Source organism: Apostichopus japonicus, chromosome 17, assembly GCF_037975245.1.
Source record: "Apostichopus japonicus isolate 1M-3 chromosome 17, ASM3797524v1, whole genome shotgun sequence".
Lineage (NCBI taxonomy): Eukaryota > Metazoa > Echinodermata > Holothuroidea > Aspidochirotida > Stichopodidae > Apostichopus > Apostichopus japonicus.
In genome coordinates this window covers 16,934,724-16,961,885 of record NC_092577.1, presented here as the reverse complement: position 1 = coordinate 16,961,885, position 27,162 = coordinate 16,934,724, and the positions used below count along the sequence as shown (strand labels likewise).

Genomic DNA, 27,162 nt, shown 5'->3' with positions numbered 1-27,162 from the left:
CTAGAGGTTAAAAGTTGACCCCTTATTAACTTCGGTCTCGCGGACCTTTTTTGAATTTCGGTCTCGCGGACCTTTTTTTATTTTCGGTCTCGCGGACTGTAATCGCCAGTGGTACCTTTACAGATTGGTCACCAAGGCACCGTGTGCAATCCTCCAGGCCAGATCACGGAGCCTGTAACCATTCAGCCTTGAATGCACCGAACGCCATACTTTGGCAGAATGGCGTCCCTGTACAACAAGAACCCAAGGGCACTGCGGTTCCTTGCGTAGGGGTATATGACAATACACATAATATTATCATAGCAAGATTGGGCTCAAATAGTCCAAGTAATTGTGGTCGTACTTGTACCCATAAAATAACCAACGCTATAGCCAACACTTTTGTGATCACAAATTGTGATCGGATTTTTGATCGGAAGGCACTTTTGAGATCTGAATGTGACGTCAAAAATGTAAGAAATATAAAGTCACCTACAAGCGGGTCAACAGATATGATGACATTGGTGACCTCAGATCACCGTTTAGTTTGAAAATGTTCTACCACCCCATTGACAACTTGTCCCAAAATATCAACTGTGTCACACCTTGGCACTAAGAGTTATTGCATTAAATGTCTAAAAATTAACTTTGAACTTGAATACATAACTTCACACAAAAAGGTCACCCGGAGGTCAACCAATTGACATTTTTGATCAGTGAAATGTGAATACAGCATCAAAACTATTATAAAACTTAAATCATTTTTTCTTTGCCCATTTTCTCCCCCAAAATACTAGTTTTTTAACATTAATTGACACTTGGTGACTTTGAGTCAAATGACCGTTAGGTTTAAAAAATATTTCCCTATACCATTCGCAACTTGTCCCAAAATATCATTCATGTCACACCTTGGCACTGGGAGTTATTGCATTAAATGTCTGAAAATTAACTTTTGTCAAATTACTGAAAAAGGACAAATACTCAGATATCTTAAATACATTGATATTGTTTATTTTTTTCAAATAGTAGATATAAACTGTACTGTTGTTTTGTAAAATATATGAACTTAAACTTCTGAACTATGGTGGCTCCTTCAAGAAAGCTGTCCGTTTTATCAGTTGGGAGGGTCAGCTATTGTAACTCATCTTAATTGAGTATGGTGAACTGTATGTTCTTTTGGTCCATTTCTGCGCTCACGATTGCTGAAGTTATGAGCCTAATTTATGGCTCATGAATCTGCAATGAAAAGATTGTGAAAACAAATATTATGTTAATTCATTTGAATACCTGCAGTCTCTGAAAAAATCATGAACAGTTAATGACCTATTGTGTTTTTCATGAAATGCTCTTTTAGGTTTGCTGCAACTATGAAAAACTGGTTTCATAACAATATAACCACATCAATTATTATATTTCTCGATTATGTTATTCGTAATGATAGGACTGGCAACGGGGTGCGCAGCTGGCCTCTGTAAACAAGTTTTCAAGTTTGCTTTGATTACTGGAGAAGTTAAATTTTGTAAATTTGATTGTCATAGATATGCATGGACTTGGATTTAAAGGCACTGAAGACTCGTCCAAACTGCATGCGGACATCTGAAAAAGTTAACATTCTGTTGCTTGCAAGTGAAGTTTTGTTTGTGTCGCTACAAAATGCAGACAGTAATGAAACGTGATACCTTGTTATCTTTAGCTGGATATTGTTCTAGTTCAAAGAAATATAAAAGTTTCTTCAAGTTACTTCAAAATTTGGTTCAAATTTGATTAAATTTTGTTCAAAGTTGAGCACATAAGACATATGGTACACATATTTTGGTTTAACTTGTTGTGTTTTGCAGAGAAATCCAAGTTGCTTTGTGATCACTGTAATAGCTCTCAAGTACTCCACTACCAATTGTTTTACTTGTAGGAATATTTGTGTAGATATGATCTAAGCATGAGTTATAATCTGTTGTAGGCGTTAGAATGATTTGTTTGTATTTGAAAGTTCTTGTGAATAAAGAGAGAAGGCTGTTTTTTTCTGGTGTGTTTTGGAGTACATCAACATTGAAATCACCAATAATCAATGTTTGTTGTGAATGATCTATGTGATTTAGAAAGTTACTCAATGCATCATGGAATTGTTGCATGGGAACCTTATTAGACCTGTAAATTAGTGCAATTTGAATAGTTCCAGCACATGTGTCTTTGGTTGTCAGGGAGATTTCAATATTATTTGTATTCAGTGTATGTTCAGTGAGTGTTGTGATATTATTCTTAGTGTAGATTACAGTGCCATATGGGGAATTTGAGACAGGAGCATGAGATGGGATGTTTTTGAATAGTGTAAATCCTTCAATGTACAGCTCATCATTTGTTACTGCTTCTGATAAATGGCATTCAGTGAAAAGAAGAATATCAGCAGATGTGATTGTGCTGTCATGAATTATGTCAGAAATGTGTCTCTTCAGTGATCTTACATTTTGATGAATGATGGTGGTGTTGTCCGTACTTTCAAATGCATGGCTACATATTTTCAATGATCGTGTGGAACGAAGGTTTTCTACTTCCTTGACAACATTTCGATCGACATTAATTTTTTCAGGATTAAGCTCAAGAATGTATAATCCATTTATGGAAGTCACTCTACTTAATGCAACATAGTGGATGTGACATTGTGATCTAGCACCTGACATATCAACAACTATCTCTTTCATTGTATCTCCTTGACATCTATGGACTGTCTTTGCAGTTGCTGGTCTCAGGGGAAATTGTTTCCGCATAACTTCTGCATTTTTGTTGCGACCAATCCTGAACTGTCGACTACTTCTTGATATTGGTGTCCATGTTGAAGCAAGCTTTGAATGATACAGTTCTCTTTTAGAGTGTCGACATGCTTTACCTACACTAATGTCATCGAACTGTACCCATATAGTGTGAATGTTCTGATCATGTACATTCTCTATATACTTGATGATACCAGAAGCACCATTAATCATTCCATCTTCAACTGAAACATTGAGACAGAGGTCAATTCGTTGGTCAATGCCCAAGGAGAGTTCAGTGAATAATCCCATTGTCATTTGAGGGTTGTTCGGTATGCAAGTCAGTATTTTTTGTTTGACTGTGTTTGGGACATCACCTACGACAACGTCTTGAGATCTAATTGTGAGCTTGAGAGTGTCTAGTTTGGAAAAAACTTCATCATTGTGTGCATTCACTCTTAGGTTTGTCTGATAAACGTGTGTAACATTTGATGGAACATTGTCGGCTGTAAGCTGTCTAGTGTTCAGCAGCTTCAAATCATCATCTGTTTGTCTATTTTCTCTTAATCGGTTCAAAAGTTGAGCAAAACTGTGGTCATCTTTTTGTCGCATGATTTCAATTAGTTCAAAGGCCATAAAATGATCTCTCCATAAATTAGATGCAAGTGGACCATAATCATGAGTTAGATCATTAAATATCCATCCATCAAACACTGGCTTGAGTTGAAAGAGATCACCAACAGCAATAATGCTAACACCTCCAAATATTTTCTTGCTACCCATAATTTGTTGCAGTCTTTTATCTATGTATGTAAACATTCCATTACCAACCATAGATATTTCATCAATGAAAATGATTTTCAAATTTCGGAACTTCACACGAAGTGAGTTTAGCTTGTCTGATGTTAATGCCTTGAAATGAAATCCTTGACTAGCTGGAATGAGTAGAGCACTGTGAATGGTACTGCCTTTAATACCATAAGCTGCTTTGCCTGTTGGTGCCATAAGAAGAATGTGAGTATCATCTGGATCGCTTCCAGGCTGGCTAGAATAGTATCTCAATAGTGCATTGTACAGAGCTTTCAATACTTGAGATTTTCCTACACCAGCTCCGCCAGTGAGAAATGTGTACATTGGTTCTTGTTTTGTTTTACACCAATGCAGTACATAGTAGAAAAAGTCTTTCTGTTGTTTGTTGAGGCTGCGTACTAGACTTCTGTATTCGGAATCAGGCAAGCGAGGTTTTTGCAATTCTTCTATGTTTGCACTATTGACTGCAATCCCAATGTCTTGTCCAATATCATACAATTCAGGTGATTCATTGGAAGGGATTTTCAATTGTTGTTTATCCTTTTCATCTCGATGAGCCTTTTCCATATGTTCTGTATTTGGTGCAATCTCATCATACATCTCAGGGTCTTCATTTTCAATATCATCTATTGCCTGGTCAATGATATCTCCACTGTGGTTATATTCTGCTTCCTTGTCTTTAATCTTGGATTCAACCTGAAGGTATCGTTCTTGGTACGTATCACATGACTCTATGATATTATTCTCAGATCTCCAAGGAAAAAACAACATCAGTTGCTCTCTGTAGTACTTTTCTGCATCATTTTCCTTGTTAAACCGAACATATCTGATGATCTTGGCTTTGTTTCTTTTTCTAAAGTTTAATGCACCAACAGTATAGCATTTGACCTCACCAGTATCCTGCATATCATGGTCATCGGCATTATCATGTGATTCATAGTCATGGGTAGTGCTGTCTTTGTTCAATTTGATAGAAGGGTCATCATCATTTTCATCTAATTCATAATCATTATTAGTACTCTTATTGCTCTTGTTGTCACCAGTGATATCGAACCAAGCTGCAAAGTCTGCAAGGCAATAATGTTGTAGTGCTTTAGGTCGGGCAGCATACTTCCTGATAAGTCCCATACATTCAATATCTGTCGAGTAATCTGGCAACTGTTGAATATATTCCAATGGTTTGATCAGGATTGTTCGATCTTCTAATGGTGAGGTATTTATAAACACAAACTGCCTGGAGGCTTTTCTGAGTGACATTTGTAATACCAAATACACTGCTTCTTGAGCACTCATTTCAACATGATTAAGGAATTTGTTTCCAATGTGTCGTACTTGCTGTTTGATGTCCATGTTCCCTTCTCTTGCTTCTGTTGTTGCACGCTGCATAAGGTTACTCATACCTCTTTGTCCTTTGCTAATGTAAGATACAATGTACATGGCACATGCATATGGGTCCAGCACATATTGAATATCCATATTAGCTCTCCAAGTTTCTAGCAAGACTTTATTGTAACCATTAATCCTGACTTCAGATGGTGATCTTTTGAGAAAGATTTTGTCAGATGTTATGGATGAACGTATAGCCAGAATGTAATCTCTTTCTGTGCTTCCCAACTTTGTCAACATATCTTCAAATGTGTCAGTAATGTCTTCAGCAAGTTTCAAATCATCCAAGTAGGCCTTTATGCACTTGTACAATTCTGTAGTTTTGTCATTGCCTTTAACTTCCAATGGTGTTAGAATCATGGTTCTAGGCATTGGTGGGATAGGAAACCCAAAGCGGCAAACACCTTGTCTCTTTTTCCTGCATGTCTTTGCATGGCTGTGAGATTGCAAGTTAACAGTTTGGTTGACTGTGTCAGGTATGTTACATGTGACATATTGATCAATAAAAGATGCTACTTCTGTAGGAGCTGCATTTCCATATAAAGGTGCATCTTTGACCCAAACGAGCATGTGAATGTGTGGGGAACCTCTCTGTTGGAACTCAACTCTGTAGAAATGATCAATGATCTCACCAATTGGATGATATGAACTATACAGGAAATTATTCAAGAACCTACGAAACATGTAATCAAAGTGACGTGCACATGTGACAGGGTCACTCTGGATAAGGTCAGATTTCTCATTCCAATTCATGTTTAAAAGTTCTTCATCTGTGAAATGTTTGTTTTTGATTGTTCTTCCAAGGATTTTGAGTAGGTGAAGCCACCTTGTTTCAGCAGCAGAGAATGACAGAAACCATGTTGGGATTCCAAGTTGTCGAATCATTGCAAACAGTTCTTTCTTGGACCTTTCCCAATAGGGAGGGGATCCTCGTAATGTTCGGAATACTCTAAATCCTTCATCTAGGGTCAAGATTTGCTTGATACTTTCATTTGTTTTGAAATGTTGAGCAGTTAATTTCTTCCCTTGTGTTTTTTTCTTTCGCATACTAAGTGTTACTTTCTGCTGTATTTGGTTTATTTGTAGCTTCTTGGTTTTGTAGAATATGTTTTGGACAGATTTGGCAAATCTTCTATCTTTGTGACGCAGTTCCCACTTACAAATTGTGCTGTAATGTACCTTAACTTTGTTGTCACTTCTTGGCTGTCCACAAAATAATGTTGGAAATGCAAGTATTTCAGAAAGACTGTCTTGAAATAAGCCCATAGGTCTATTTCCTTCACCTGGTGCTACGCAATAAGCAAGTTGGCTTTGTTCCTGAAATTCTGGTGTAAGCATAGTATCTAATGTACCTGTAAGTTGCATGTCATCACTTTGAGCTTCTGTCCAATCATCATCTGAATCTGGATTGTCTGCATTGTTGTTTTGAATTGAAGGAGTTGCACCTACTGGTAAGTCAGCATTCTCATTTTTGTCAGATTGTTTTTCAAGAGGTTCTATGAATTCGTGCCAATCATCATCCATCTGCTGTATCGTTTCATTCCAACTCTCATCAATTGAGACTCTTTCATCTTTGTATAATTGACTGTTTGCAACTAGCCATTTTGCAGCATCAATTACTTTATTGGGCCTGACATTTTCACTTTGAACTGAGTGCTTATAAGAAAGTTTTCTCTTAAACTTGACAGGAATAGTCATGCTTTCATTTAGCTTGCGTGGTAATAGTCTACATGTACTTGACACATCAGCTGCAACATTTACCACATTTCCTTTCAGATTCAATTGTCTTCCTCTAGGAAGTTCTCTAATTTGCATAAATGGTATACGAAGAGCTACTAATTTCTCTTCAAGAGAATGCAATTGTAATTCTTTTGGAATTGTCACAAACTTCATGTTATTGTTAAGGCTTAACGGTGGTATCTTATCAGAATTAATATATTCCTTGCAGGTACTACAAATCCACAATTTGTTGTCGATAGAAGGATTGTGTAAAGCAATGCTGAAAGTAGATTTTGCTGTTTTCTGTACAAAGCTAGTGACACTCTCTTTATACCATAACTGTTCACAACAACAGCACACATATTCTGGACCTACTGAAATAGAGTTGAGAAAGCCTTCTTGCAATTGTTGAATTGATGAAGTGTTACAGCTGTTTCTCTTGTTGTATTTGGATTTGATTTCATTAGCTGCAAACTGTGGATCTGTTCTAGCTTGTGCGATACGTTCTTGATTCTTTTGTTTTTCTGGGACAGAGTAGGTGTCATTTTTGCGAATAGTGTTCATTCGTTTGATGTTTTGTTTCTGTTCAATTTGAGAATATTCCAGTTTTTGTCTTGTGTCTTTCATTCGTTTGATGTTTTTTTTCCTCTCATTTTGAGAGTACTCCTCATTTTGTCTTTTGTCTTTCACTCTTTTGATGTTTTTTTTCCTCTCATTTTGAGAGTACTCCTCATTTTGTCTTTTGTCTTTCACTCTTTTGATGTTTTTTTCCCTCTCATTTTGAGAGTACTCCTCATTTTGTCTTGTGTCTTTCATCCGTTTGATGTTTTGATTCCTTTCATTTTGAGAGTACTCCTCATTTTGTCTTGTGTCTTTCATTCGTTTCCTGTTCTGTACTTTTTCATTTTGAGAGTAGTCCAGTTGTTGTCTGATATCTTTCATTCGCTTTGTATTTCTTGTTCTTTCATTTTGAGTGTACACACAATCTGTCCTCTTGGTTTTCATTCTTTTTATATTCTTTTGCATTTGTTCTTCACAGTACATTTTGTTTTGTCTTGTAGTTCTTTGGTAAATAATGTCTTTTTTCCTTTCTTGTTCTCTGTATGCACTGTTAGTTGCTCTAAGTTTTTGCATCCGTTTAGTACTGTTGGAACAGCTACTACTGGGAGGTAATTTAGTGATGTTCACTTTCTGTTTCTGTTCATCTTTAATTTGTTGCCACAAGTTTTGTCTGTTCAGTTCTTCTTGTACACGATCTCTTGTTGTTTTTGGTTGTGCAGATTCAAGGTTCTGTGCTACAAGACAGAGATCAGTATTATTAAGTCCATACACAACATCAAAGTGACTTCTATTTGTGTTCTGTATGTAAATTGCACGTCTATTTGTATCTATTCTTTCTGAGAGACTACCACATGCTGGGAATCGTAGCCATTTCCATTCACTACCAGATACAGCATATGTATAAATGTCAGTTTGTAACAGTTTTGCAGCAGTCATTATTTCCACTTCAGTAGCCCACACTGAATCATCTGACATATGGGATGTTTGAATATAATCCTGAACAGATTTACTAGTAGATGGTAGGTCACATTCCAGAAGAGATTGCACTATCAAGCGTCTTAGGATGTGATGATTATTTTCAGACTTTGTTATTATGAATGACAAAGATCGAAAGAAACAATTCCCATCACCTACTATTCTCCAAATATTACATGGTCTTGCAGTATTAGTATATAATATTGGACTGCAAATATTTGGGAAAATTGGATAAGAACTGGTATGAATTTGCTCGTTATTGTCTGTTATTAACTGCTTTAATATAGCAATCTTTCCATCACGCCATAAGTCATCTGGAGGGAAGAAAGTAAAGGCGTCATGAGTGTGTATACTTTGCAAGTTAATATCAGTAATGTTCGATTGACCAACTGAGTGTTGCTCAACTGCTTTTTCAGAGAGAGTTTTATTAGCAGATTGTTGTGACTGGCATGTTTGGTTTGATGTTATATTTTGCTTGGATTCTCTTCTTGTCTTGTTTCGCTGTCTGTAACTTAATTTTTTTGTTCGTGGCATGACAGAATATTGTGGACAACAGTTTCTTTTGTTTCAAGAGTTTCAACAGTTGCTTTTGGACAACAGTTTTTGTGGGATAGTAGTGCAGAGTGATTGACTGTAAATGCTGTTCTGGATTTTTGATATCTATCACAAGCACTTGATCAGAATTGTGTGTTAATTTTCTTGGAATGTTTTTTATTGCAATGCTTGGAATTCAAGTACTTTTTGTATCCCTGTGAAATTCTAGTTAATATTGTTAAGTGCTTTTTGAGTGCTTTAAATTGTTTTCTGTAAAAGTACTTGTCGAGTTGTCAGTAATTTTGAGCAATTTTCCAGGTTTTTGGTGAGTATTTTATTTGGAGTATTTTCAGTGCTTGATGTAATGCTTTTCAGCAATTTTTAGCTCTTTTCAGTGCTTTTCAGCTCTTTTCAGCTCTTTTCAGTGCTTTTCAGCTCTTTTCAGTGCTTTTCAACTCTTTTCAGTGCTTTTCAGCAATTCTCAGCTCTTTTCAGTGCTTTTCAGTAATTTTCAGCTCTTTTCAGTGCTTTCCAGCAATTTTCAGCTCTTTTCAGTGTTTTTCAGCAATTTTCAGCTCTTTTCAGTGCTTTTCAGCTCTTTTCAGTGTTTTCTAGCAATTTTCAGCTCTTTTCAGTGCTTTTAAGCAATTTTCAGTGCTTTTCAGTGTTTTTCAGCAATTTTCAGCTCTTTTCAGTGCTTTGTAGCAATTTTCAGTTCTTTTAAGTGCTTTTCAGCAATTTTTAGCTCTTTTCAGTGCTTTTCAGCAAATTTTCAGCTCTTTTCAGCAATTTTCAGCTCTTTTCAGTGTTTTTCAGCAATTTTCAGCTCTTTTCAGTGCTTTTCAGCAATTTTCAGTGTTTTTCAGCAATTTTCAGGTCTTTTCAGTGCTTTTCAGCAATTTTCAGCTCTTTTCAGTGCTTTTCAGCAATTTTCAGCTCTTTTCAGTGCTTTTCAGCAATTTTCAGCTCTTTTCAGTACTTGTCAGCAATTTTCAGTTCTTTTCAGTGTTTTTCAGCAATTTTCAGCTTTTTTCAGTGCTTTTCAGCAATTTTCAGCTCTTTTCAGTGCTTTTCAGCTCTTTTCGGTACTTTTCAGCTCTTTTCAGTGCTTTTCAGCAATTTTTAGTAATTTTCAGTGCTTTTAAGCAATATTCAGCTCTTTTCAGTGCTTTTCAGCAATTATCAGCTCGTTTCAGTGCCTTTCAGCAATTTTCAGCTCTTTTCAGTACTTTTCAGCAATTTTCAGTTCTTTTCAGTGTTTTTCAGCAATTTTCAGTGCTTTTCAGGAATTTTCAGCTCTTTTCGGTACTTTTCAGCTCTTTTCAGTGCTTTTCAGGAATTTTTAGCAATTTTCAGTGCTTTTCAGCAATTCTCAGCTCTTTTCAGTGCTTTTCAGCAATTATCAGCTCGTTTCAGTGCTTTTCAGCAATTTTCAGCTCTTTTCAGTGCTTTACAGCAATTTTCAGCTTTTTTCAGCAATTTTCAGTGCTTTTAAGCAATTTCAGCTTTTTTCAGTCCTTTAGCAATTTTCAGCTCCTCTCAGTGCTTTTCAGCATTTTTCAGTGCTTTTCAGCAATTTTCAGCTCTTATCAGCAATTTTCAGCTCTTTACAGTGCTTTACAGCAATTTTCAGCTTTTTTCAGTGTTTTTCAGCAATTTCAGCTTTTTTCAGTCCTTTAGCAATTTCAGCTCCTTTCAGTGCTTTTCAGCAATTTTCAGCTTTTTTCAGCAATTTTCAGCTTTTTTCAGCAATTTTCAGCTCTTTTCAGTGTTTTTCAGCAATTTTCAGTGTTTTTCAGCAATTTTCAGCTCTTTTCAGTGTTTCTCAGCAATTTTCAGCCCTTTTCAGTTCTTTCCAGCAATTTTCAGTGCTATTCAGCAATTTTCAGCTCTTTTGAGTGCTTTACAGAATTTTTTAGCTCTTTCAGCATTTATTACATATATTTTTGGTGAGTATTTTATTTGGAGTATTTTCAGTGCTTTGTATTATGCTTTGTTAGTAATTTATAGCAGTTCTTGTACTGTTGATGTTATTTAGCTCTTTTCAGCAATTTGTACCTTGTTGTAGCATTTTCTATATGTTCCTCAGAACTTTGCAACACTTTTTATGCATTAATTTTGAGGAGTTTCCAGGTTTTGGTGAGTATTTTAAAGGAGTATTTTCAGTGCTTGATATTATGCTTTGTTAGTAATTTGTAGCGTTTTTTTGCTGTTTTAGTACTTTCACTATTTATCGCTCTTTTCGGTGCTTTACAGCAATTTTTAGTTCTTTCCAGCAATTTCTATATGTCCTTCAGTATTTTGTTGCACTTTTTATGCATGCAACAATAACTTTGTTATGCCTTTTATGTACCTTGCAGTACTTGTGGTACTTTTCTTCAGTATCTTACAGTACTTGTGCGTTTTTGGTACATTTCAGTCCTTTATGCTTGTCCAAGTACTTTACAGTACTTGTTATGCTTTGTTCAGTACTTCCTATGCTTCTTTTCAGTATCTGCTAGTCCTTTCTTATGCTCATGTTTTTGAAATTTTTAATTTGTAGTCCTGTAAATTTTGTGCTTCAATATTGTGGTTGCTTTTCTAGTATATATATGTGGTTTGAATATGGTATTGTTTTGCAGAAATTTTGTATTGTCAGTACTGTGCTTAATAATACTTTAAGATACTAGTTTTCAATAATTTCTTTATATTGTGTTAACAATTCTAAAAACCTGTAAACAACATATCAATTATATCCACCTTAACAGTTGATACTTACAATGCTGTATGGCTTGTTCAGATATCAGTGGGTCCAGCAAGAACTAGAAGAGAATGAAAAAAAAAAATATATGAATATTTGGATAGCAAAATTGTTTAGAATTTTTAAGAGTACCAGACCTGAGTGGGGGTTGAAAGGGCAAGGGAAAAATCTGAGAGGACAAATGACCCCCTCCCCCTGTAGCGCCACCACTGTATCTCACTATTTCCATGGATAAAGAAGTTAAGTCATGTCATCAGTACCCTGTGTGTGTCAAACGTCTAGGTGCTATGTCGGAGGAGCTATATATATTGCCTATATATATTATTAAGTGGACAATGGAAAGGATGTAAGTTTTTATTGGAGCTTGGTATTTAGTCATGTTTACCTTGTCTGTGGTTAAGTATCAAATTCATAATGTCACCATAAAAATTATGTTCATATATTTACTATAGGTGATCTGTCAAAAATTGATACAAACATTCAAATAACCAAAGAAAGTAATACCAGTCAAAAGTCACCCAGATGCAGGTCAACTATTGGATTGCAATAGCTAACTCCCAACCTTAATGTCCATCCATGCATGCATTCTATCACTCATCACTGCTGATAATAATCTGAAGTGGAGACTGCTGCTTGACCTCTCAAGTACAAAAGTTGGCAAATTGTCCAAAAGCCAACTTCAATGTTTGGATAAAGCATGAGGTATCTCACCAGTGGCAACAACAGCCTAAGTAAGCCAGGAAGGAGTTGGGGGGGGGGGGCAACCGGGAGACAAACTAGATTCTTGGGAGGTGTAAACATGTATCAAATGGGGACAACTGTAAAATATCTAACCTCTGAAAATATTGCAATTTGAAACCTGATTACAGAAATTGTAATGAGTACCAGATCTGAGTGGGATTGGTAAGTGGGTTGAAAGGGCAAGGGGAAAAATCTGAGGGGACAAACGACCCCTCTTCCTGAAGGCTGAAGCAGATTTAACAATAACAATCTTAAGATTGCATGATATGCTGCCTCAGTAGATTTTTTTGGTGACAATAACATTAGTCAAGTCATGGGGTCAAACATCCACATTTTAAACTTGTGATAACTGTGCAATTGATATAAAGAATTTATTCAAATTTGACTTAATACCAAATGAGGAGATTGATTATGATCATTTGTGGCCTTGTTAACAGCTAAGGTCATAATTAGAGCCACCCAAGGCCTTTTTATACCAGTTAGAGACGCTGGATATATATGAATTTTGATAACTGATTACCAGGTATAGTAGTAACTTGTTTGATAATTGTACAGACCTGCAGCTACGCTACAACCTGAGTACAAGCCTGTATCCTTTGGATACATGTCTCCTGTGTGATTAGCCATAAACATTTTGAGATAAATGGTATTAACTATCATGTTTGCTTTTTATTAACTACTTGACTTTGAGTTCCGACGTCTCTATATGTTCCGGCAATGCAAAATAATTTTTGGACTTTCCTTTTTTTACCAACATTTTTTCGGACCCAGTTTTTTCGGACCAAAATTTTGTTTGACCAACATGTTTCAGGACATTTTTTCGGACCAAAATTGTTTTGGACCAAATTATTTTCTTTACACTACAATTTTTTTTTGACCAACAATTTTCAAACCAAATTTTTTTTCGTACCCAAATTTTTTTGGACCAACATGTTTTCGGACCAAATTTTTTTTGGACAACATGATTTCGGACCAACTTTTTTTGACCAACATGATTTCGGACCAATTTCTTTTGGACCAACATGATTTCTGACCAAATTTTATTGGACCAACATGATTTCGGACCAAATTCTTGAAAGAAATTGGTCTGAAAAATGGGGGGTCCAAATAAAAATTGAGGGCAATGCAAAATAATTTTTGGACTTTCCTTTTTTTACCAACATTTTTTCGGACCCAGTTTTTTCGGACCAAAATTTTGTTTGACCAACATGTTTCAGGACATTTTTTCGGACCAAAATTGTTTTGGACCAAATTATTTTCTTTACACTACAATTTTTTTTTGACCAACAATTTTCAAACCAAATTTTTTTCGTACCCAAATTTTTTTGGACCAACATGTTTTCGGACCAAATTTTTTTTGGACAACATGATTTCGGACCAACTTTTTTTGACCAACATGATTTCGGACCAATTTTTTTTGGACCAACATGATTTCTGACCAAATTTTATTGGACCAACATGATTTCGGACCAAATTCTTGAAAGAAATTGGTCTGAAAAATGGGGGGTCCAAATAAAAATTGAGTCCCAAAAAAAATTTGGTCCCAAAAAATGTATTCCTAAAAAATTGGTCCCCAGAAATTTGGGTTACAAAACTACTTCTCTTGGTACAACCAAAGTTGTGGATAACAAAAATTGCCCTGAATTTTCTTTTTTGTCAGAACATAGAGACGTCGGAACAGAGAGAATTTGGAACTTATAGAGACGTCGAAACATAGGGACGTCGTAACATAGGGACGTCGGAACATAGAGACATCGGAACATAGGGATGTCACCTTGATATAACCTACATACTACTTATAGATTAAAAGCTAGGAGTACTTTAGACTGAGTAGGCTGTTTACAAGTAATATCAATACTATAGCAATAGTACTTGACCAGCTGGATATAATTTAAAGTTTGTTTTTTCAAAAAGTAAACTGATCATGATTCCATTACATACTTAGAAGTATCCAGCAATACATTTATCATATTAAATGTAAAACAAAGGTATTACCTTACTGCAGCGACCCTAAACAAGTTGAAGCATGAAGTTGAAATGAAGTTAAGTGGACTGTTGATTGTCCCGTGGACTGTACTGAAGGCTGTATTATCAGTCTGTGTCACTTTCTGAATTCACCAGCATAAATTCCTGAAAATGAAATTCAATTACAATTTTCTTTCAACACTGATCAAAAAAGGCAAAATCAATAGCTATAAGACAGTCTTACTAAGAGTAAGAAAGTAAAATTGAACAAAATGTTCATGTTGGAGGAACTACCTGAATGCAGTGCTATGCCTATGTGTTGCCGGGTATGGGGGGTGGATGTGCCCTCTCCAGACACATTGTGCCTCCTCCCCCCAGATGGGATGTGGAGTGTTAAAAAAAGTGTTCAAACCAAAATTTCTAAAACACAATCAATCATTTACAGTTGCAAAATATAGCACAAGATTGCATCTAATGACCCTTAATTTCTCAAAAATTTCTCCAAGTAAAAGGGTTAATTGCTATTTTTTGTATGTTTGATCTGTCTCAATTAAAAACGCAATTCCAGACAGATTAATAACCCAAAAAAATAAGACAATTCTTGAACGTAAAGTCCTTTAAGTTGCAAAATATAGCACCAGATTGAATTCGAACCCTTAATTTATAAAAGAAATCTCAAAGTGAAAGGATTAATTTCCATATTTATTCTTTTATCTGTCTCAATTAAAACAAAACTTCAGACAGAATAACCCATAAATAACACAATTCTTGAACATAACTCATAATTGAAAGTTCTTGAAGCCTAACTATATTCAATGAAAAATTGGGAAAGAATTGTTTACATGCTCCATGGAACAGTATGGTAGTTGCATACTTCTAGACTAACCTAGTACTAACATTACTAGTAAACTAGACTAGACAGTTCTTAAAACTTGTAAATTGGTTGAATATACTGGCCCTGGTTCCTGCCAGCACTGTATAATTACTAAATTACAAATGAATACTTGAACTGAAAGCCTAACTATTATTATGAAAGGATTTTAACACTAATAGTACTATGCTAGCATACTTGACTAGCTGGATATACTTCAAAGTTTGTTTATTCACAAATCCTGATTCCATTCCAAACTTATCCAGTATCCAGTAATAAATTTACATTAATTTACATTTATATTAAATGCAAAACAAAGGTACATACCTTACTGCAGTGAAACAGAACAAGTTGAAGTTGAATTGAAGTATTAACAAAGTACTTGAAGAAGACTGTCCTGTAGGCTGAATGCTGTGTTTTAAATGTAGTATTATTGAGTCTGGCTCTTTCTGAAGTTAGCAGCAGAGTGATCACCTGTTGTTCAATACTACTTTGTAAGTACAACTTACTAACTCCGAATCAGGTCACCCAGGGATTTGGTAGTTAGAACTCCCTGATACTAGGGACACCAGCATCTTCTCACTCAACACAGACTCAAATTTAAAACCCAAGCAATCTATCATTAGACTCCTTATAATTGATGATAATAGCTTCTGCATTATACCCTATCAAAGGGTCAAATTGGTCCAGTACACACAATCAAGATACAGTAGGTGTTTGTATAAAACATCTGTGAAAGTATGATTAATGATTGTGGGAAAGTTGAGTAAGACATGTATGGTACCTTTTAAGGGGGGAGGGGGTATTATATTGGCCTGTAGTATGGAACTTCATTGGAGGTGTAACAAGAGGCAATATTTTTACTGACCATGTTTATATGCATAGGTATTGCAACTGTTATCAATGTTAGTATAGCCTCATGCTATTTTTAAAAATGTGCCCCTATTTGTTTCACAACTTGTCCTAATACATAGCCATGTTGGACTTTGTCAACTAAAAAAATGAGGGTTACTGCAATAAATGTCTGAAAATTAACTTTTTTCCTTGTATAACTTAACACACAAAGGTCACACGGGGGTCAACCCATTGACATTTATGATCAGAAGGTACCTTTGACATCTGAAAATAGCATCGAAACTGTAAAAATCCCCAAAACAAGTAAAGGTCACCAGAGGTCAAATTGAGGTCAAAGGTCACCCAGATGCGGGTCGACAATTGGATTACATTGAAGCAACTCCCAACCCTAACGGACATTTCGTTCTCAAGGTATTGCAAAAAACTACTTTTTTATCATTAATTGACCTTTGGTGACCTCAGATCACATGACCGTTAAGTTTGAAAATATTCCCCTATACCATCTGCAACTTGTCCCAAAATATCAACCGTGACACACCCTGGCACTGGGAGTTATTGCAGTAAATGTCTGAAGATTAACTTTGCCCTCATATAACTGAACCCACAAAGGTCACCTTGGGTCAACTCATTGACATTTTTGATCCGTGTGACGTGAATATAGCATTAAACTATAAAATTTCAAACATTTCTTTCTTTGCCCATTTTCTCCCCCCAAAATACTAGTTTTTTAACATTAACTGACCTTTGGTGACCTCGGATCACATGACCGTTAAGTTTGAAAATATTCCCCTTTACCATTTGCAACTTGTCCAAAAATATCAACCATGTCACATCTTGGCAATGGGGGTTTTATTGCATTAAATGTCTGAAAATTAACTTTGACCTTGTATAACTTTGCACACGAAGGTCACACGGGTGTCTGCCCATTGACATTTTTGATCGGAAGGTACCTTTGATATCCAAATCTAGCATCAAAACCAGACATTTTATTTTTTGTTCGTTTCCTCCCTAAATAAGCACATTTTTTCTAATGTGACCTTTGACCTTTTGACCTTGATTTCAGATGTAGTTTAATCTCCTGATTACAAAAAACAAAACGGAAAGTCTGTACAGCCATCCTAACTCCGACCGAAAAACTTTGACCCCATATAACTTCCCACAAAAAGGTCACACAGGGTCAACCTGATGACATTTATGATCAGAAGGTACCTTTGACATCTGAAAATAACATCGAAACTGTAAAAATCCCCAAAACACGAAAAGGTCACCAGAGGTCAAATTGAGGTCAAGGGTCACCCGGATGTGGGTCGACAATTGGATTACATTGAGGCAACTCCCAACCCTACCAGACATTTCGTTCTCAAGTTATTGCAAAAATACTAGTTTTTTGTCATTAATTGACCTTTGGTGACCTCGGATCACATGACCGTTAAGTTTGAAAATGCTCCCCTAACCAGTTCACAACTTGTCCCAAAATATCAACCTTGTCGCACATTGGCACTGGGAGTTATTGCAGTTTTAATATTTTCGGTTTTTGGACCATAACTGACCTTTGGTGACCTTTGTGGGCACCAGAAACAATAGGGCACACCTTCTCCATATGGCGGATCTATAGTCCAAGTTTGGCCTCAATCCAACATTCCCTTATTGAGATAGAGCGTACCCAAGCAAGTGTCACAGATGCACACACACACACACATACATACACACACACATACGCCAACCTGACTGCATAGGTTCCTTTTGCTAAAGCAAGGAACCAAAAATTGCATTCAAGGCCTATCCCGCAAGGAACTGTGAACGAAGGCCGGCCGTGACAGGTCAACAGGGGGCAACTCAATGTGTTCAATCTTGGACAGCCTCGCAGCCCCGTACCATATCGGATTGGAAACAATCACAGATTACCGCACAGTTGGTGCTCTGTAAATGATTCTGTTCTTAATAAGCTCCCTCCTTTCCGCACGCTCACCCTCATTCCTCAATCTGTACAACCATTGTAATGATACAGTAATGTTATCAAGACCAACTCTTCTAAGAAGAGGAATATGACATAAAGTTCCATAAAGTTGTTTAAACAGTACTGTGCATTACCTTGGTAATACACACTAACACTTTTCAAACAAAATATGAGATGGTCACTGGGCATGATCCCCACCTACCTCCCCATAGGTGGCAGGACGGAAAATTGCTTTGTCTTCATAATAGTACTTCACTGAGCAACAGTCAATGGAGGTACTTTCGATTTTGAAACTTGATAAATTTACCTCACTGGGATATTCAGTCATCTTGTGTGTTCATGTAGAAAATGAGAACAACTTGGAAAGTAAAGACCTCTTGGTAGGTACTTTTTAAAAACTTCTAGCATTTAAAGCATATCAGAATTTAGGGGCAATACAGACTACCTTTAATGTACTGGTACTCGAACGTCAGCTTAAAGCAATTTGACGAACCTTCAAGCTGAAATTTTTGGTTTTAGAGTTAGAGTTTTAGATTATGACCAACTTGAATTTGCAAAAATTGACGCAATATCACACAGAATATCCTCAAAAGGCATTAACTTTGTATTTTTTACTTCTTACCAATAGTATCATTGATGTACCTCACTTCAAAGCCTTCCTTATCACAATTTGATTGTACATGATGGACGCAGTCCTGGTGTGGGGTAATCCTACACAAAAAAGAGGTAACATCACAAAACATATAACATCATAAAAACACTAACATGCAGTGACTTTGAAAGCAGTTAAAAGCAGAAGCAAAATGATGCTTTAAACATCGTAACCTGAAATAAGCCTTATACGTATGTCATCCAATACTGGCTCCATGTAGTTCCAAGTAGCTAGCTCATCTTTTAAGTGAGAAGTACTAAAATAATGTAAGAAATGTAACTTCAACTAAAATTACTGAAATATCCAATGCAAAACTTGACAACAAAAAGTTAGTTTATGACTAAGTGAAAAAATAAATAGGATAAAACAACTAGAGCAGCAATATCTCAAAGCCATCGGCACTTAACCGTGTGTTCAAGGTTAATAACCACTGTGGTTTCTCAAGTTCTGTAATAGTAATATGCATGATACCAAGTTTAATATAACCATCATGTACCTGTTATCACCCATCAAGATCCTACCAAGTTTCAATAAAATGTAACTTACATTTTCTCAGTTCTACAATTTGCATATTCACACATTTGACCCTGTGAGGCTGTGACCTCGTTAATAAATATGATATACAAGGAAGCAAAACAATTAAGGTCTGATACAATGCTTCCAGTGAAATCAACTTTTCTTCTTTAGACTGTACTGAGAGTTTCACATTTTAATCAGATAACTTGACTATCTATAAAGCAGACTGTATGTGCTAATACTATGGAAGCGCTACCGTAATACAATGTACCTGGCAGTAAACAAAAAGAAAAAAATCCCCCCCCCCCAAAAGTAAATGGTATAATCATAAAGTGTCCATATGTTGTGAATAAAATGAGACTACTGTGGGGGGGGGGGGGTATACAGTGTATTCCTATGTCAAGTACACAAAGTCACAGTCATACCAGCTCCCATGCACACACCAATTTAAATTAGGAACTACTGTGATATAGATGGTCATTTTACTATAAGAAATATTCTCAGAATGGAACGGCTGCTTAAGAAATAATTAGCTCTTTAATTTAATAATAGGTAGAAAGTAAATAGAACAGCTCTAAAATATGATTTGTATAAAACTTGATCTGCATATCTGGATTGACTCTGTATGCAGTTATATCTGGCTTTATATGGCCAGATAAAACTTGATCTGGCCAGGTTAAACCAGATATAAAGCCAGATCTCGGATTTCGGTAAGGGCAGAAGCTACACTATCCTACCCTCAGCGGTATGATGAAAAATAAATAGGCTAATATAACTGATGTCCTCATTGACCAATCCGTACTCTTTGTTTGGCGCCTACTTGTATTCTGAATTATAACTCAACGTGCATTTTAATGCCACAGGGTGACGAATTATTATTCACATTAACGTGCATATTCATACATAGTAAAACATACTCATCACATATCCGACATTCCATACTAAACGCTGTCATCATTAAAGGAGACCAAATGTTCTTCGTGCAAAAGTTTTCAGTTACTAGTTGTCTAAATGATAAGAAATAAGTTCTTAATATTGCGCCAAATACCAAAAGGCCTCTAGGCGCTTTACAAAACCTAAAACAAATAGAAACAAAACGACAGAAATCAAAAGGAATAAAAAGTCTAGAAAACACAAACGAAAATGAAACAGTATGAAAAATACGAACACAAAAATCTTAAAACACGAGAAGACTATAAAACAGACCAAAACCTATAAAATAAAATAAAAACAGATGGATAAGGACATAAAATAGAGTTATACAAAAGTGACAGTATATAAAAAGTGACAAAATCACGTACAGAAACTAAAAAGATGTGTTTTTAAAATTTTCTTAAATATTGCGAGAGATTTGGCAGTCTTTATCATTGGCCTAAGACGAAGTTGTGTTACGCTTACCGGTACTCACACTCACTGCTTCCACTTTTCACGAGGCATGAAGACGCGGTTGGGGTGACAATGTGGTCTATAGCCAGGGGACGGGCCGAGGGTCCCCCAGCAATTACTTAAATTATAACACCTCTATACACACTTAAAAATAATTGCTCAACATGGGGTAAAATGGAACACCTTTATGGTGTAAAATGGGAACATGGTCAACAGATGTGTAAACTTTACACATTAATGCTTTGGCAAAGTTTTACCTTACTGTTGGGGTAATATTTTACCACACAATGTGTAAATTATTTTACCAAACTAGCATTGTGTAAAATTTGCACAACAGTGACCATGTTCCCTTTTGTACCCCATTTTGTGTAAATTTTACCCATGTCAAGCAGGGCACTGGTTTTACCCCACAGTTGTGTAGTTTTTTTGCAAAACAGTTGTGTAATATTAGCACACCTATTGGGGTTACTTTTTTTTGCAAAACAGTTGTGTAATATAACCACACCTTTTGGTGTTACTTTTACACACACACTTGTGTAAATAATATAATTTATGTATACTGTGAATGTTTCAAACTAGTGTCAAAAACATTTCCCTTTGAACAATTTGATATAACTTCCATACTTGCATATGCTTGCGTGTTAATTAAGGTTGCAATAATTTTAAGACTTTGGTATATATGACCCAACATGAGGAAAAACATTGGTTCTTTGGCAAGGATGCATATGATCTCAGTGCAAGAAAATAACACACTTGTAACATCAAAATGAAGTGATAAAATGTATTAAGACTTCTGTAAATAACTTTCAGCTTATAAAAAAATATGAATTTTCTCTCTTACACAAAACAGAACATGAAAATCATAGAAGTGAATACCATTACAGTATTAGCAGCAATGCAGCCACATATATAGGTCAATAATACTTTTCACAGTAGGCTAAAATATATTTGCAGAGGAGCCATTGCATAATGAAATGTACTATTCTTTTTCTTAATTGTTTTTATAATCAGGTTGGTGTGTGTGTGGGGGGGGGGGGCTTTTTCATGACCCCACTGGCTATGGGCTTGCAAATAATTTAAACTCAAGTTTAGGTAAAAGACAAGATTAGCTACATATCAAGCAGTTAAAACATACACATGACTTTTAAGTCCTTGTCCTTGATATTTTATTCCTGGGTATTTCATGGATATCAATCTCACATAGCAATTATATAGCCAACAAAATCTACATTTTTTAAAGTTGTTTGTGCCTAACCGTTGACCTCATCAACGAGTTATTTAGAAAGTTTTCCAACGTTCAGGCAGTATTATGTAGAAATAATGTAAAGTGTATAATTACTATGTGTTGGATAACCATGCTAGATGCCTAAAACCCTATGAAACTCAACTTTACTAAGCTGTTATATTTCTAAAAGATCTAACATATTTTACATCAACAAATGTTACCAAAAAACTTAACCATCCCATATATGCTTTCACAGTTGTTGAACAAACCATACTGGAGACCTCAAGCCCTGTAAAATCACCTATAATCTGTGATATTTCACAAAAATCTAACATATAATAGAAAGAACTCAACACAAGCTTAAAAACACCAGAAAAATATCTCTATGGAATGAAAGTAAAATCATCACTTAAATGTTATCACAGTTGTTCAATAAAACATGCTGGAGAACTAAAGCCCTGTAAAATTACCTTTTAGCAGTGATATTTCGCACACAAAAATAGCGTATAACAGAAAGAATACAACACAAGTTTGAAAACACCAGACAAATATTTATGTGAGATGAAACTAAAATCATCGCTTATATGTTGTGCACAGTTCTTCAATAAAACATGCTGGAGAACTAAAGCCCTGTAAAATCACCTGTAAGCAATGATAACATATAATAGAAAGAACACAACACAACTTGGAAAACACCAGAAAATATCTACAGTATATAGGAACAAACTAAAATCATCACATCTTTGTTAAACTGTGTAAAGTTTTACATACCCTTGTAACCTGAAGTTAATAGCAGCTAGAGGTCTAACATTTGTTTAGCTTTACATAACACAGGCCAATGGATACAAAGAGCGGGCCCACTTCCAGTGCCTTCTCCTCAATGATGACGAAGAGCTGCTGGAGCGGATTCCTTGTTAACCATGATGAAAATAATGCCATGTTGCTGACAGCGGTCTTACATACTTGATTTGAAATGATAGTATGCCCTGAATGCCCTGATAGAACCAGTTCAATAGGTACTTTAATATCATAAATGAGAGTGTCTAAAGCATTCCATACCCCCATAGCCTGAGGTGGATAGCAGAGGTCTAAAACCTGGTAAGCCTTGTAGCAGAGGTCAATTGCTGCAATAAGTGTGTCTACCACCATTGCCTTTCGCTCAATGATGACGAAGAGCTGCTGTGGCTGGCAGTAGTTGCCTCCCAAGATCAAAACGAATGGCTGTGTACGTCCATCAAATTGAGTCAAGTATTGCGCTAAGTTTACACCTTCCTGAAAAGACAAGTTATTATATAAAATTTATATATATTGACCACAATCTGGGAAATATGTATAGGTAACCTTCCAGTTGTGTGGTTTTAAGCATATCTGACCAATGTTAGTAAATAAGAAACAGGTTTCTTCAGGGGGAACTTCTACAACACACAGGTCATACTTGTCTCGACACCAAAAGGATTTGAGATATTATTTAATATCTTCTTTTCCAGTCCTATGAAGATTCCTGGTATAATAAATTATGAAAGTCTAGAGGTACAATGGAAATGATATGTTAGTTCTGGCCAAAATCAGGGCAACTTATTTTGGTAGTATATTGCAGTAACATAGCCAGGTTCTGACAATGGGCGAGTTATGTGGGGTGTAGAGTCAAAGGGGCACTGAAACTATCAGGAATTTTCCCTTAAAAGAGGGTATCCCCATGCAACCCTCACCCATGGTTACTACTAGTTCATTTTTGTGATGGTATTTCCTTTTGAGGAAGAGGCATATTCCGCACCCACCCCGTTTGACAACCATGCAGGTGCTCCAGGGTTAACAGTCTATTTAACTTTATTTAGTGGAACTGATTACTATGAGCATAAATGCAGTATTTCAGGGCATTTATACTGTAGTACAGTAATACCTTTGATGATTGCCTGTGGCATCAGAACCATTACTTGAGTAATATTGCAACATTTATATATTGACCTCAATCTGTGACAACATCAATGCTATGTACACCAAAAACAATTGATTACAAGTTACTACGGGCTATTTACTAGCATGGTAATGATATATCATGCCATCTTCTGAAATGAGGCCCACCACTCAGAATTATGTCACAATAACATTGACAAACATGATAACCAAAAAGATCATACAAAGTATGGATATAATGTGACCTTTGGGTGCAGAATCATTATTATTTAAATATTTTGACCTCTGACCCAATACGTTAACTGATATTTACGATGAGCACCATACACAATAAGATCTTTAAGTAACAAAGGGCGATCACCCATTGTTGAGTTATCACGTAACCAAAGCCAAGCATCACACACTCACTAATGCATACACAGTACACGTACATATGCACATGGACCTGAACACATATACTATTCCGTGTGCAGCAAGGAATCGAACCTGTGTTGAACAATGATATTATTACCTTCTGAAAGAGAGTTGCACCTTAGGTTGAAGTGATGTTTAAACTTTAAACGAAGACCGAGTTTGGGGATTATCTGTGTTATGCTCTCGTCATCCAGTAACTCAAATACTTCATCATCAATCCTGTGAGCTGTGGAAATTAGAGGAAAAATATTTTCCATATAACACTGTTACAATGCTTAATAACAGTAATGACAAAGGACATGTTGCATATTAGCAAATTGCTTCCGTAAAATGAACATTCATGGATATTGCAATCATCACGTATTATTCTAGACATAAAAAACAACCAGAGAATGTAAACACTTTATTGTGAATTACAAAAAATGCAGAGATATTAATGTGCTTACTGCTTAGCCCACTCATTAACATCACTTATTTTCTTCAGGTAAAAAGTCAACTGCGTTCAAAGGTTAAACACTAACATCATTATTTTATTAAGCCACCATGGACCAAGGTCTTAGTTGGAATGTAGGCTTCTTGTAGGCCAACTTCATGTGACACACCCACATATCAAATATCAGATCTGTCCAAGCTTCCCTTCTTGAGATATCAGGTTTAGTAGTTTTCACAATTTAACCCCTGGTGACCCCAGCTTCTTGTCCCTAATGTGGTCACATACACACCAAACATGAGAAGTCCAATATTCCCTTCTTGAAATACTGTGTTTACAAGCTTGGCAGCACAAGCACACACATACGCCATTATGATTGCAAAGCATACTATTTTCATCACAACTAACAAAGCTTGTTTTACCATTTGGCCCTAACATATGAGAGCCAGGGTCTTGGTTGACTACTGCAGGATCATAGTGAGGCTTATTTTAATGGATATGCTAGTCATAATGAGTCATTGCCTGGCCTTAAAACTAATATTCATATTGTTAGCCTAGGCTGTATCGCTTGCCTATTTGTAGTGTTGGTTAAGGAGACCTATCAGTATATAAATGTAGAATTGGCTTGGGCCTAAAACATAAGCCAAAGCTAGGATGGTTCAACGTCGACCAACGTTAGACGTAACCCAAGTTACTCTCATACGTGAGTAATATCTTTAGTACGAACAAGATGGTGATGTGCACTACCTAGTCTCTATGGGCATGAAAAGAGAATCTAGAGAGGAACGAAAGGCTATATATGTATGCTTGGCGCTTACTATTAGAAATAGCTTAGCCTAACGTTCGACCTTGCACTAACATTTAGTCGTAACGTTAAACGAGTGAGGCCTAGGCGACGAGTATATGCCGTTTAAAACAGTTTTCGTTCAGTATTCAACGGTGAAATTGTAGTTCAAGACTTATTGAATATTATTCTTTCCGCATAAAAGGTTAGTACTGATGCCTAAAATACACCATCCTACCTTCGAATTGTGGTTTCAGTTCCGCTAGGCCGATGTTTTCCAGAAATTGTGAAACGACCATCGAACTTTTAGTGGCTTCCATGTTGTCGTTCTGCAAGCAGCGACGCGGTATGAAAGCGTGTTTACACATCAAAGTTGTAACATAAATGTATTTTACCCAGTGCAGTGCAACAAATTACACCGGTATTTTGTTTTACCGGTAGAAAGGGGCAAACTGGTCCTTTTTTTTTACACAATACGCATTTGTAAATCATTACACCTGTGTCTGTGTCGCCTGATATACATGTTTTACTCAGCGTTGTGTAAAAATTGCACAACTCTTTACCCCTTACTTTTATACACCGTTAACTTTTACACATTGTTTTTACTGTGTAGTATACGTGTGCATCGGACAGATCGACAAGTATGCATTGAAAAATTGGCAGATGCACGTTTCGGAGCCTTGGTAAATATATTGGGGGGGGGGGGGGGCTTATCATGCATTTGCCCCCTCAACTTTTTCATTGGGGGGCTGAGCCCCCAAGCCCCCCCCCCGGTTCCGCCGCCACTGGGGAAAACATTATAGTGTGCAGGGAAATGTACGTGTTTGTGAACGTTTCGCAAAGATCGTCATTTACCTTCATTCTGTGCATAAATATGTATCGACGGGTCAACCCGCATGTAATCGTTGATTCAAAATGGGAGCCAGTTAATTGGTAATACAAAAATGAACAAAGGGTAACGTTTACGCTGTAATTCATAATCTGACATGATGAAGTGTTCCCGTTTTGTTTTGCATTCCAACGACTAGCACTCTCTGCATGCGTAAAAGGTTTTCCCATCCTTTTATGATTTCTGAAAGTGTATGCTTTCTTTAAAGTTGGAACATATGAGTGATTGGTAATATGAAGTGAATAGATTGTAAGTCAACGTTAATTATGTGTTTACAAGTCATATTTGCTTCCATTAAATTGGCTGCGATTGACCCGGGTCACGAAGAACTCCGGATGACCGACCGACAATACAAGAAAAAGTTTACTTTTTCTCCATCTAGAATACCACCATACCTGTGAGGAAATTCATCTTGGTTGTTTCTTTACTTCACATTATCATCGGGATCACTGCAATCAATCTCGCAATATTTGCTTTTGTTGGAAATTGTCAGAAGAGCGGTAAATTCGCCGGAGCATGGGGATCTGTAGCGGTAAGGATCTCTTAATTTAGTAAACATAATGTCAACTATACCAATGCCATGTTCATAACTAATCAACAATCACTACCATTAAACCTGCAAAAACAACGCTGCAGTAGATAAAACTGAAGTAGTAAAATTAGATGAACCTTCTCTCTCCGCAACGCTGAAAAACCGTTTGTACAAGCAGGAATTTAAAGGTGCAGGAAATTTCAATGACATGAATTTTTATAAGATGGAAAATTTATACGCAGGAATATATAATAAGCAATAAATTGTACACAGACATGTGTAAAACACAGAAATGATAAAGCGTTGAGATGCATAGACGAATGAATGTATAATAAAAAATGATGTATTCAAGTAGGAATGTGAAAAACAAATATGTATACAAGTATTCGATGGTGCATTTGTTTCGGTTTGTTTTCTTCATGCATTGGATACTTTTGTTTAAACAAATGCAAGTGTATAGCCCGATCTTTGAGATTAAAATAGAGAAAACGACAATAAAGGTCAGATGATTTACCACTTTACGATGAAATTAGTACGCTAAACTACGAAACGTCTTTATGCTAAAATGATAAAGATGATTAGA

General features: G+C 36.2%; 1 protein-coding gene and 3 long non-coding RNA genes across 7 annotated transcripts in view; 1 reads left to right on the top strand and 3 right to left on the bottom strand.

Moving 5' to 3' along the window:
• The window catches only part of LOC139954995 (uncharacterized), a 341,522-nt gene that overhangs the window by 219,869 nt on the left and 94,491 nt on the right, over positions 1-27,162 (bottom strand). The window lies entirely within an intron of this gene.
• The window catches only part of LOC139954994 (uncharacterized), a 72,855-nt gene that overhangs the window by 35,610 nt on the left and 10,083 nt on the right, over positions 1-27,162 (top strand). For all 3 annotated transcript variants that reach the window (XM_071955090.1, XM_071955092.1, XM_071955091.1), the window contains exon 2: positions 26,430-26,579. In XM_071955090.1, coding sequence (XP_071811191.1) covers positions 26,430-26,579 — 150 coding nt within the window. The remainder of the gene's footprint in view (positions 1-26,429; positions 26,580-27,162) is intronic.
• LOC139985042 (uncharacterized) lies at positions 236-17,647 on the bottom strand. The gene is made up of 3 exons (XR_011799264.1): positions 14,185-17,647; positions 11,467-11,509; positions 236-1,215 (listed from the first exon to the last, which is right to left on the bottom strand). It is a non-coding gene; the product is annotated as an uncharacterized lncRNA (long non-coding RNA).
• Positions 18,157-25,781, bottom strand: LOC139954996 (uncharacterized). The gene is made up of 3 exons (XR_011788254.1): positions 25,397-25,781; positions 24,042-24,170; positions 18,157-22,888 (listed from the first exon to the last, which is right to left on the bottom strand). It is a non-coding gene; the product is annotated as an uncharacterized lncRNA (long non-coding RNA).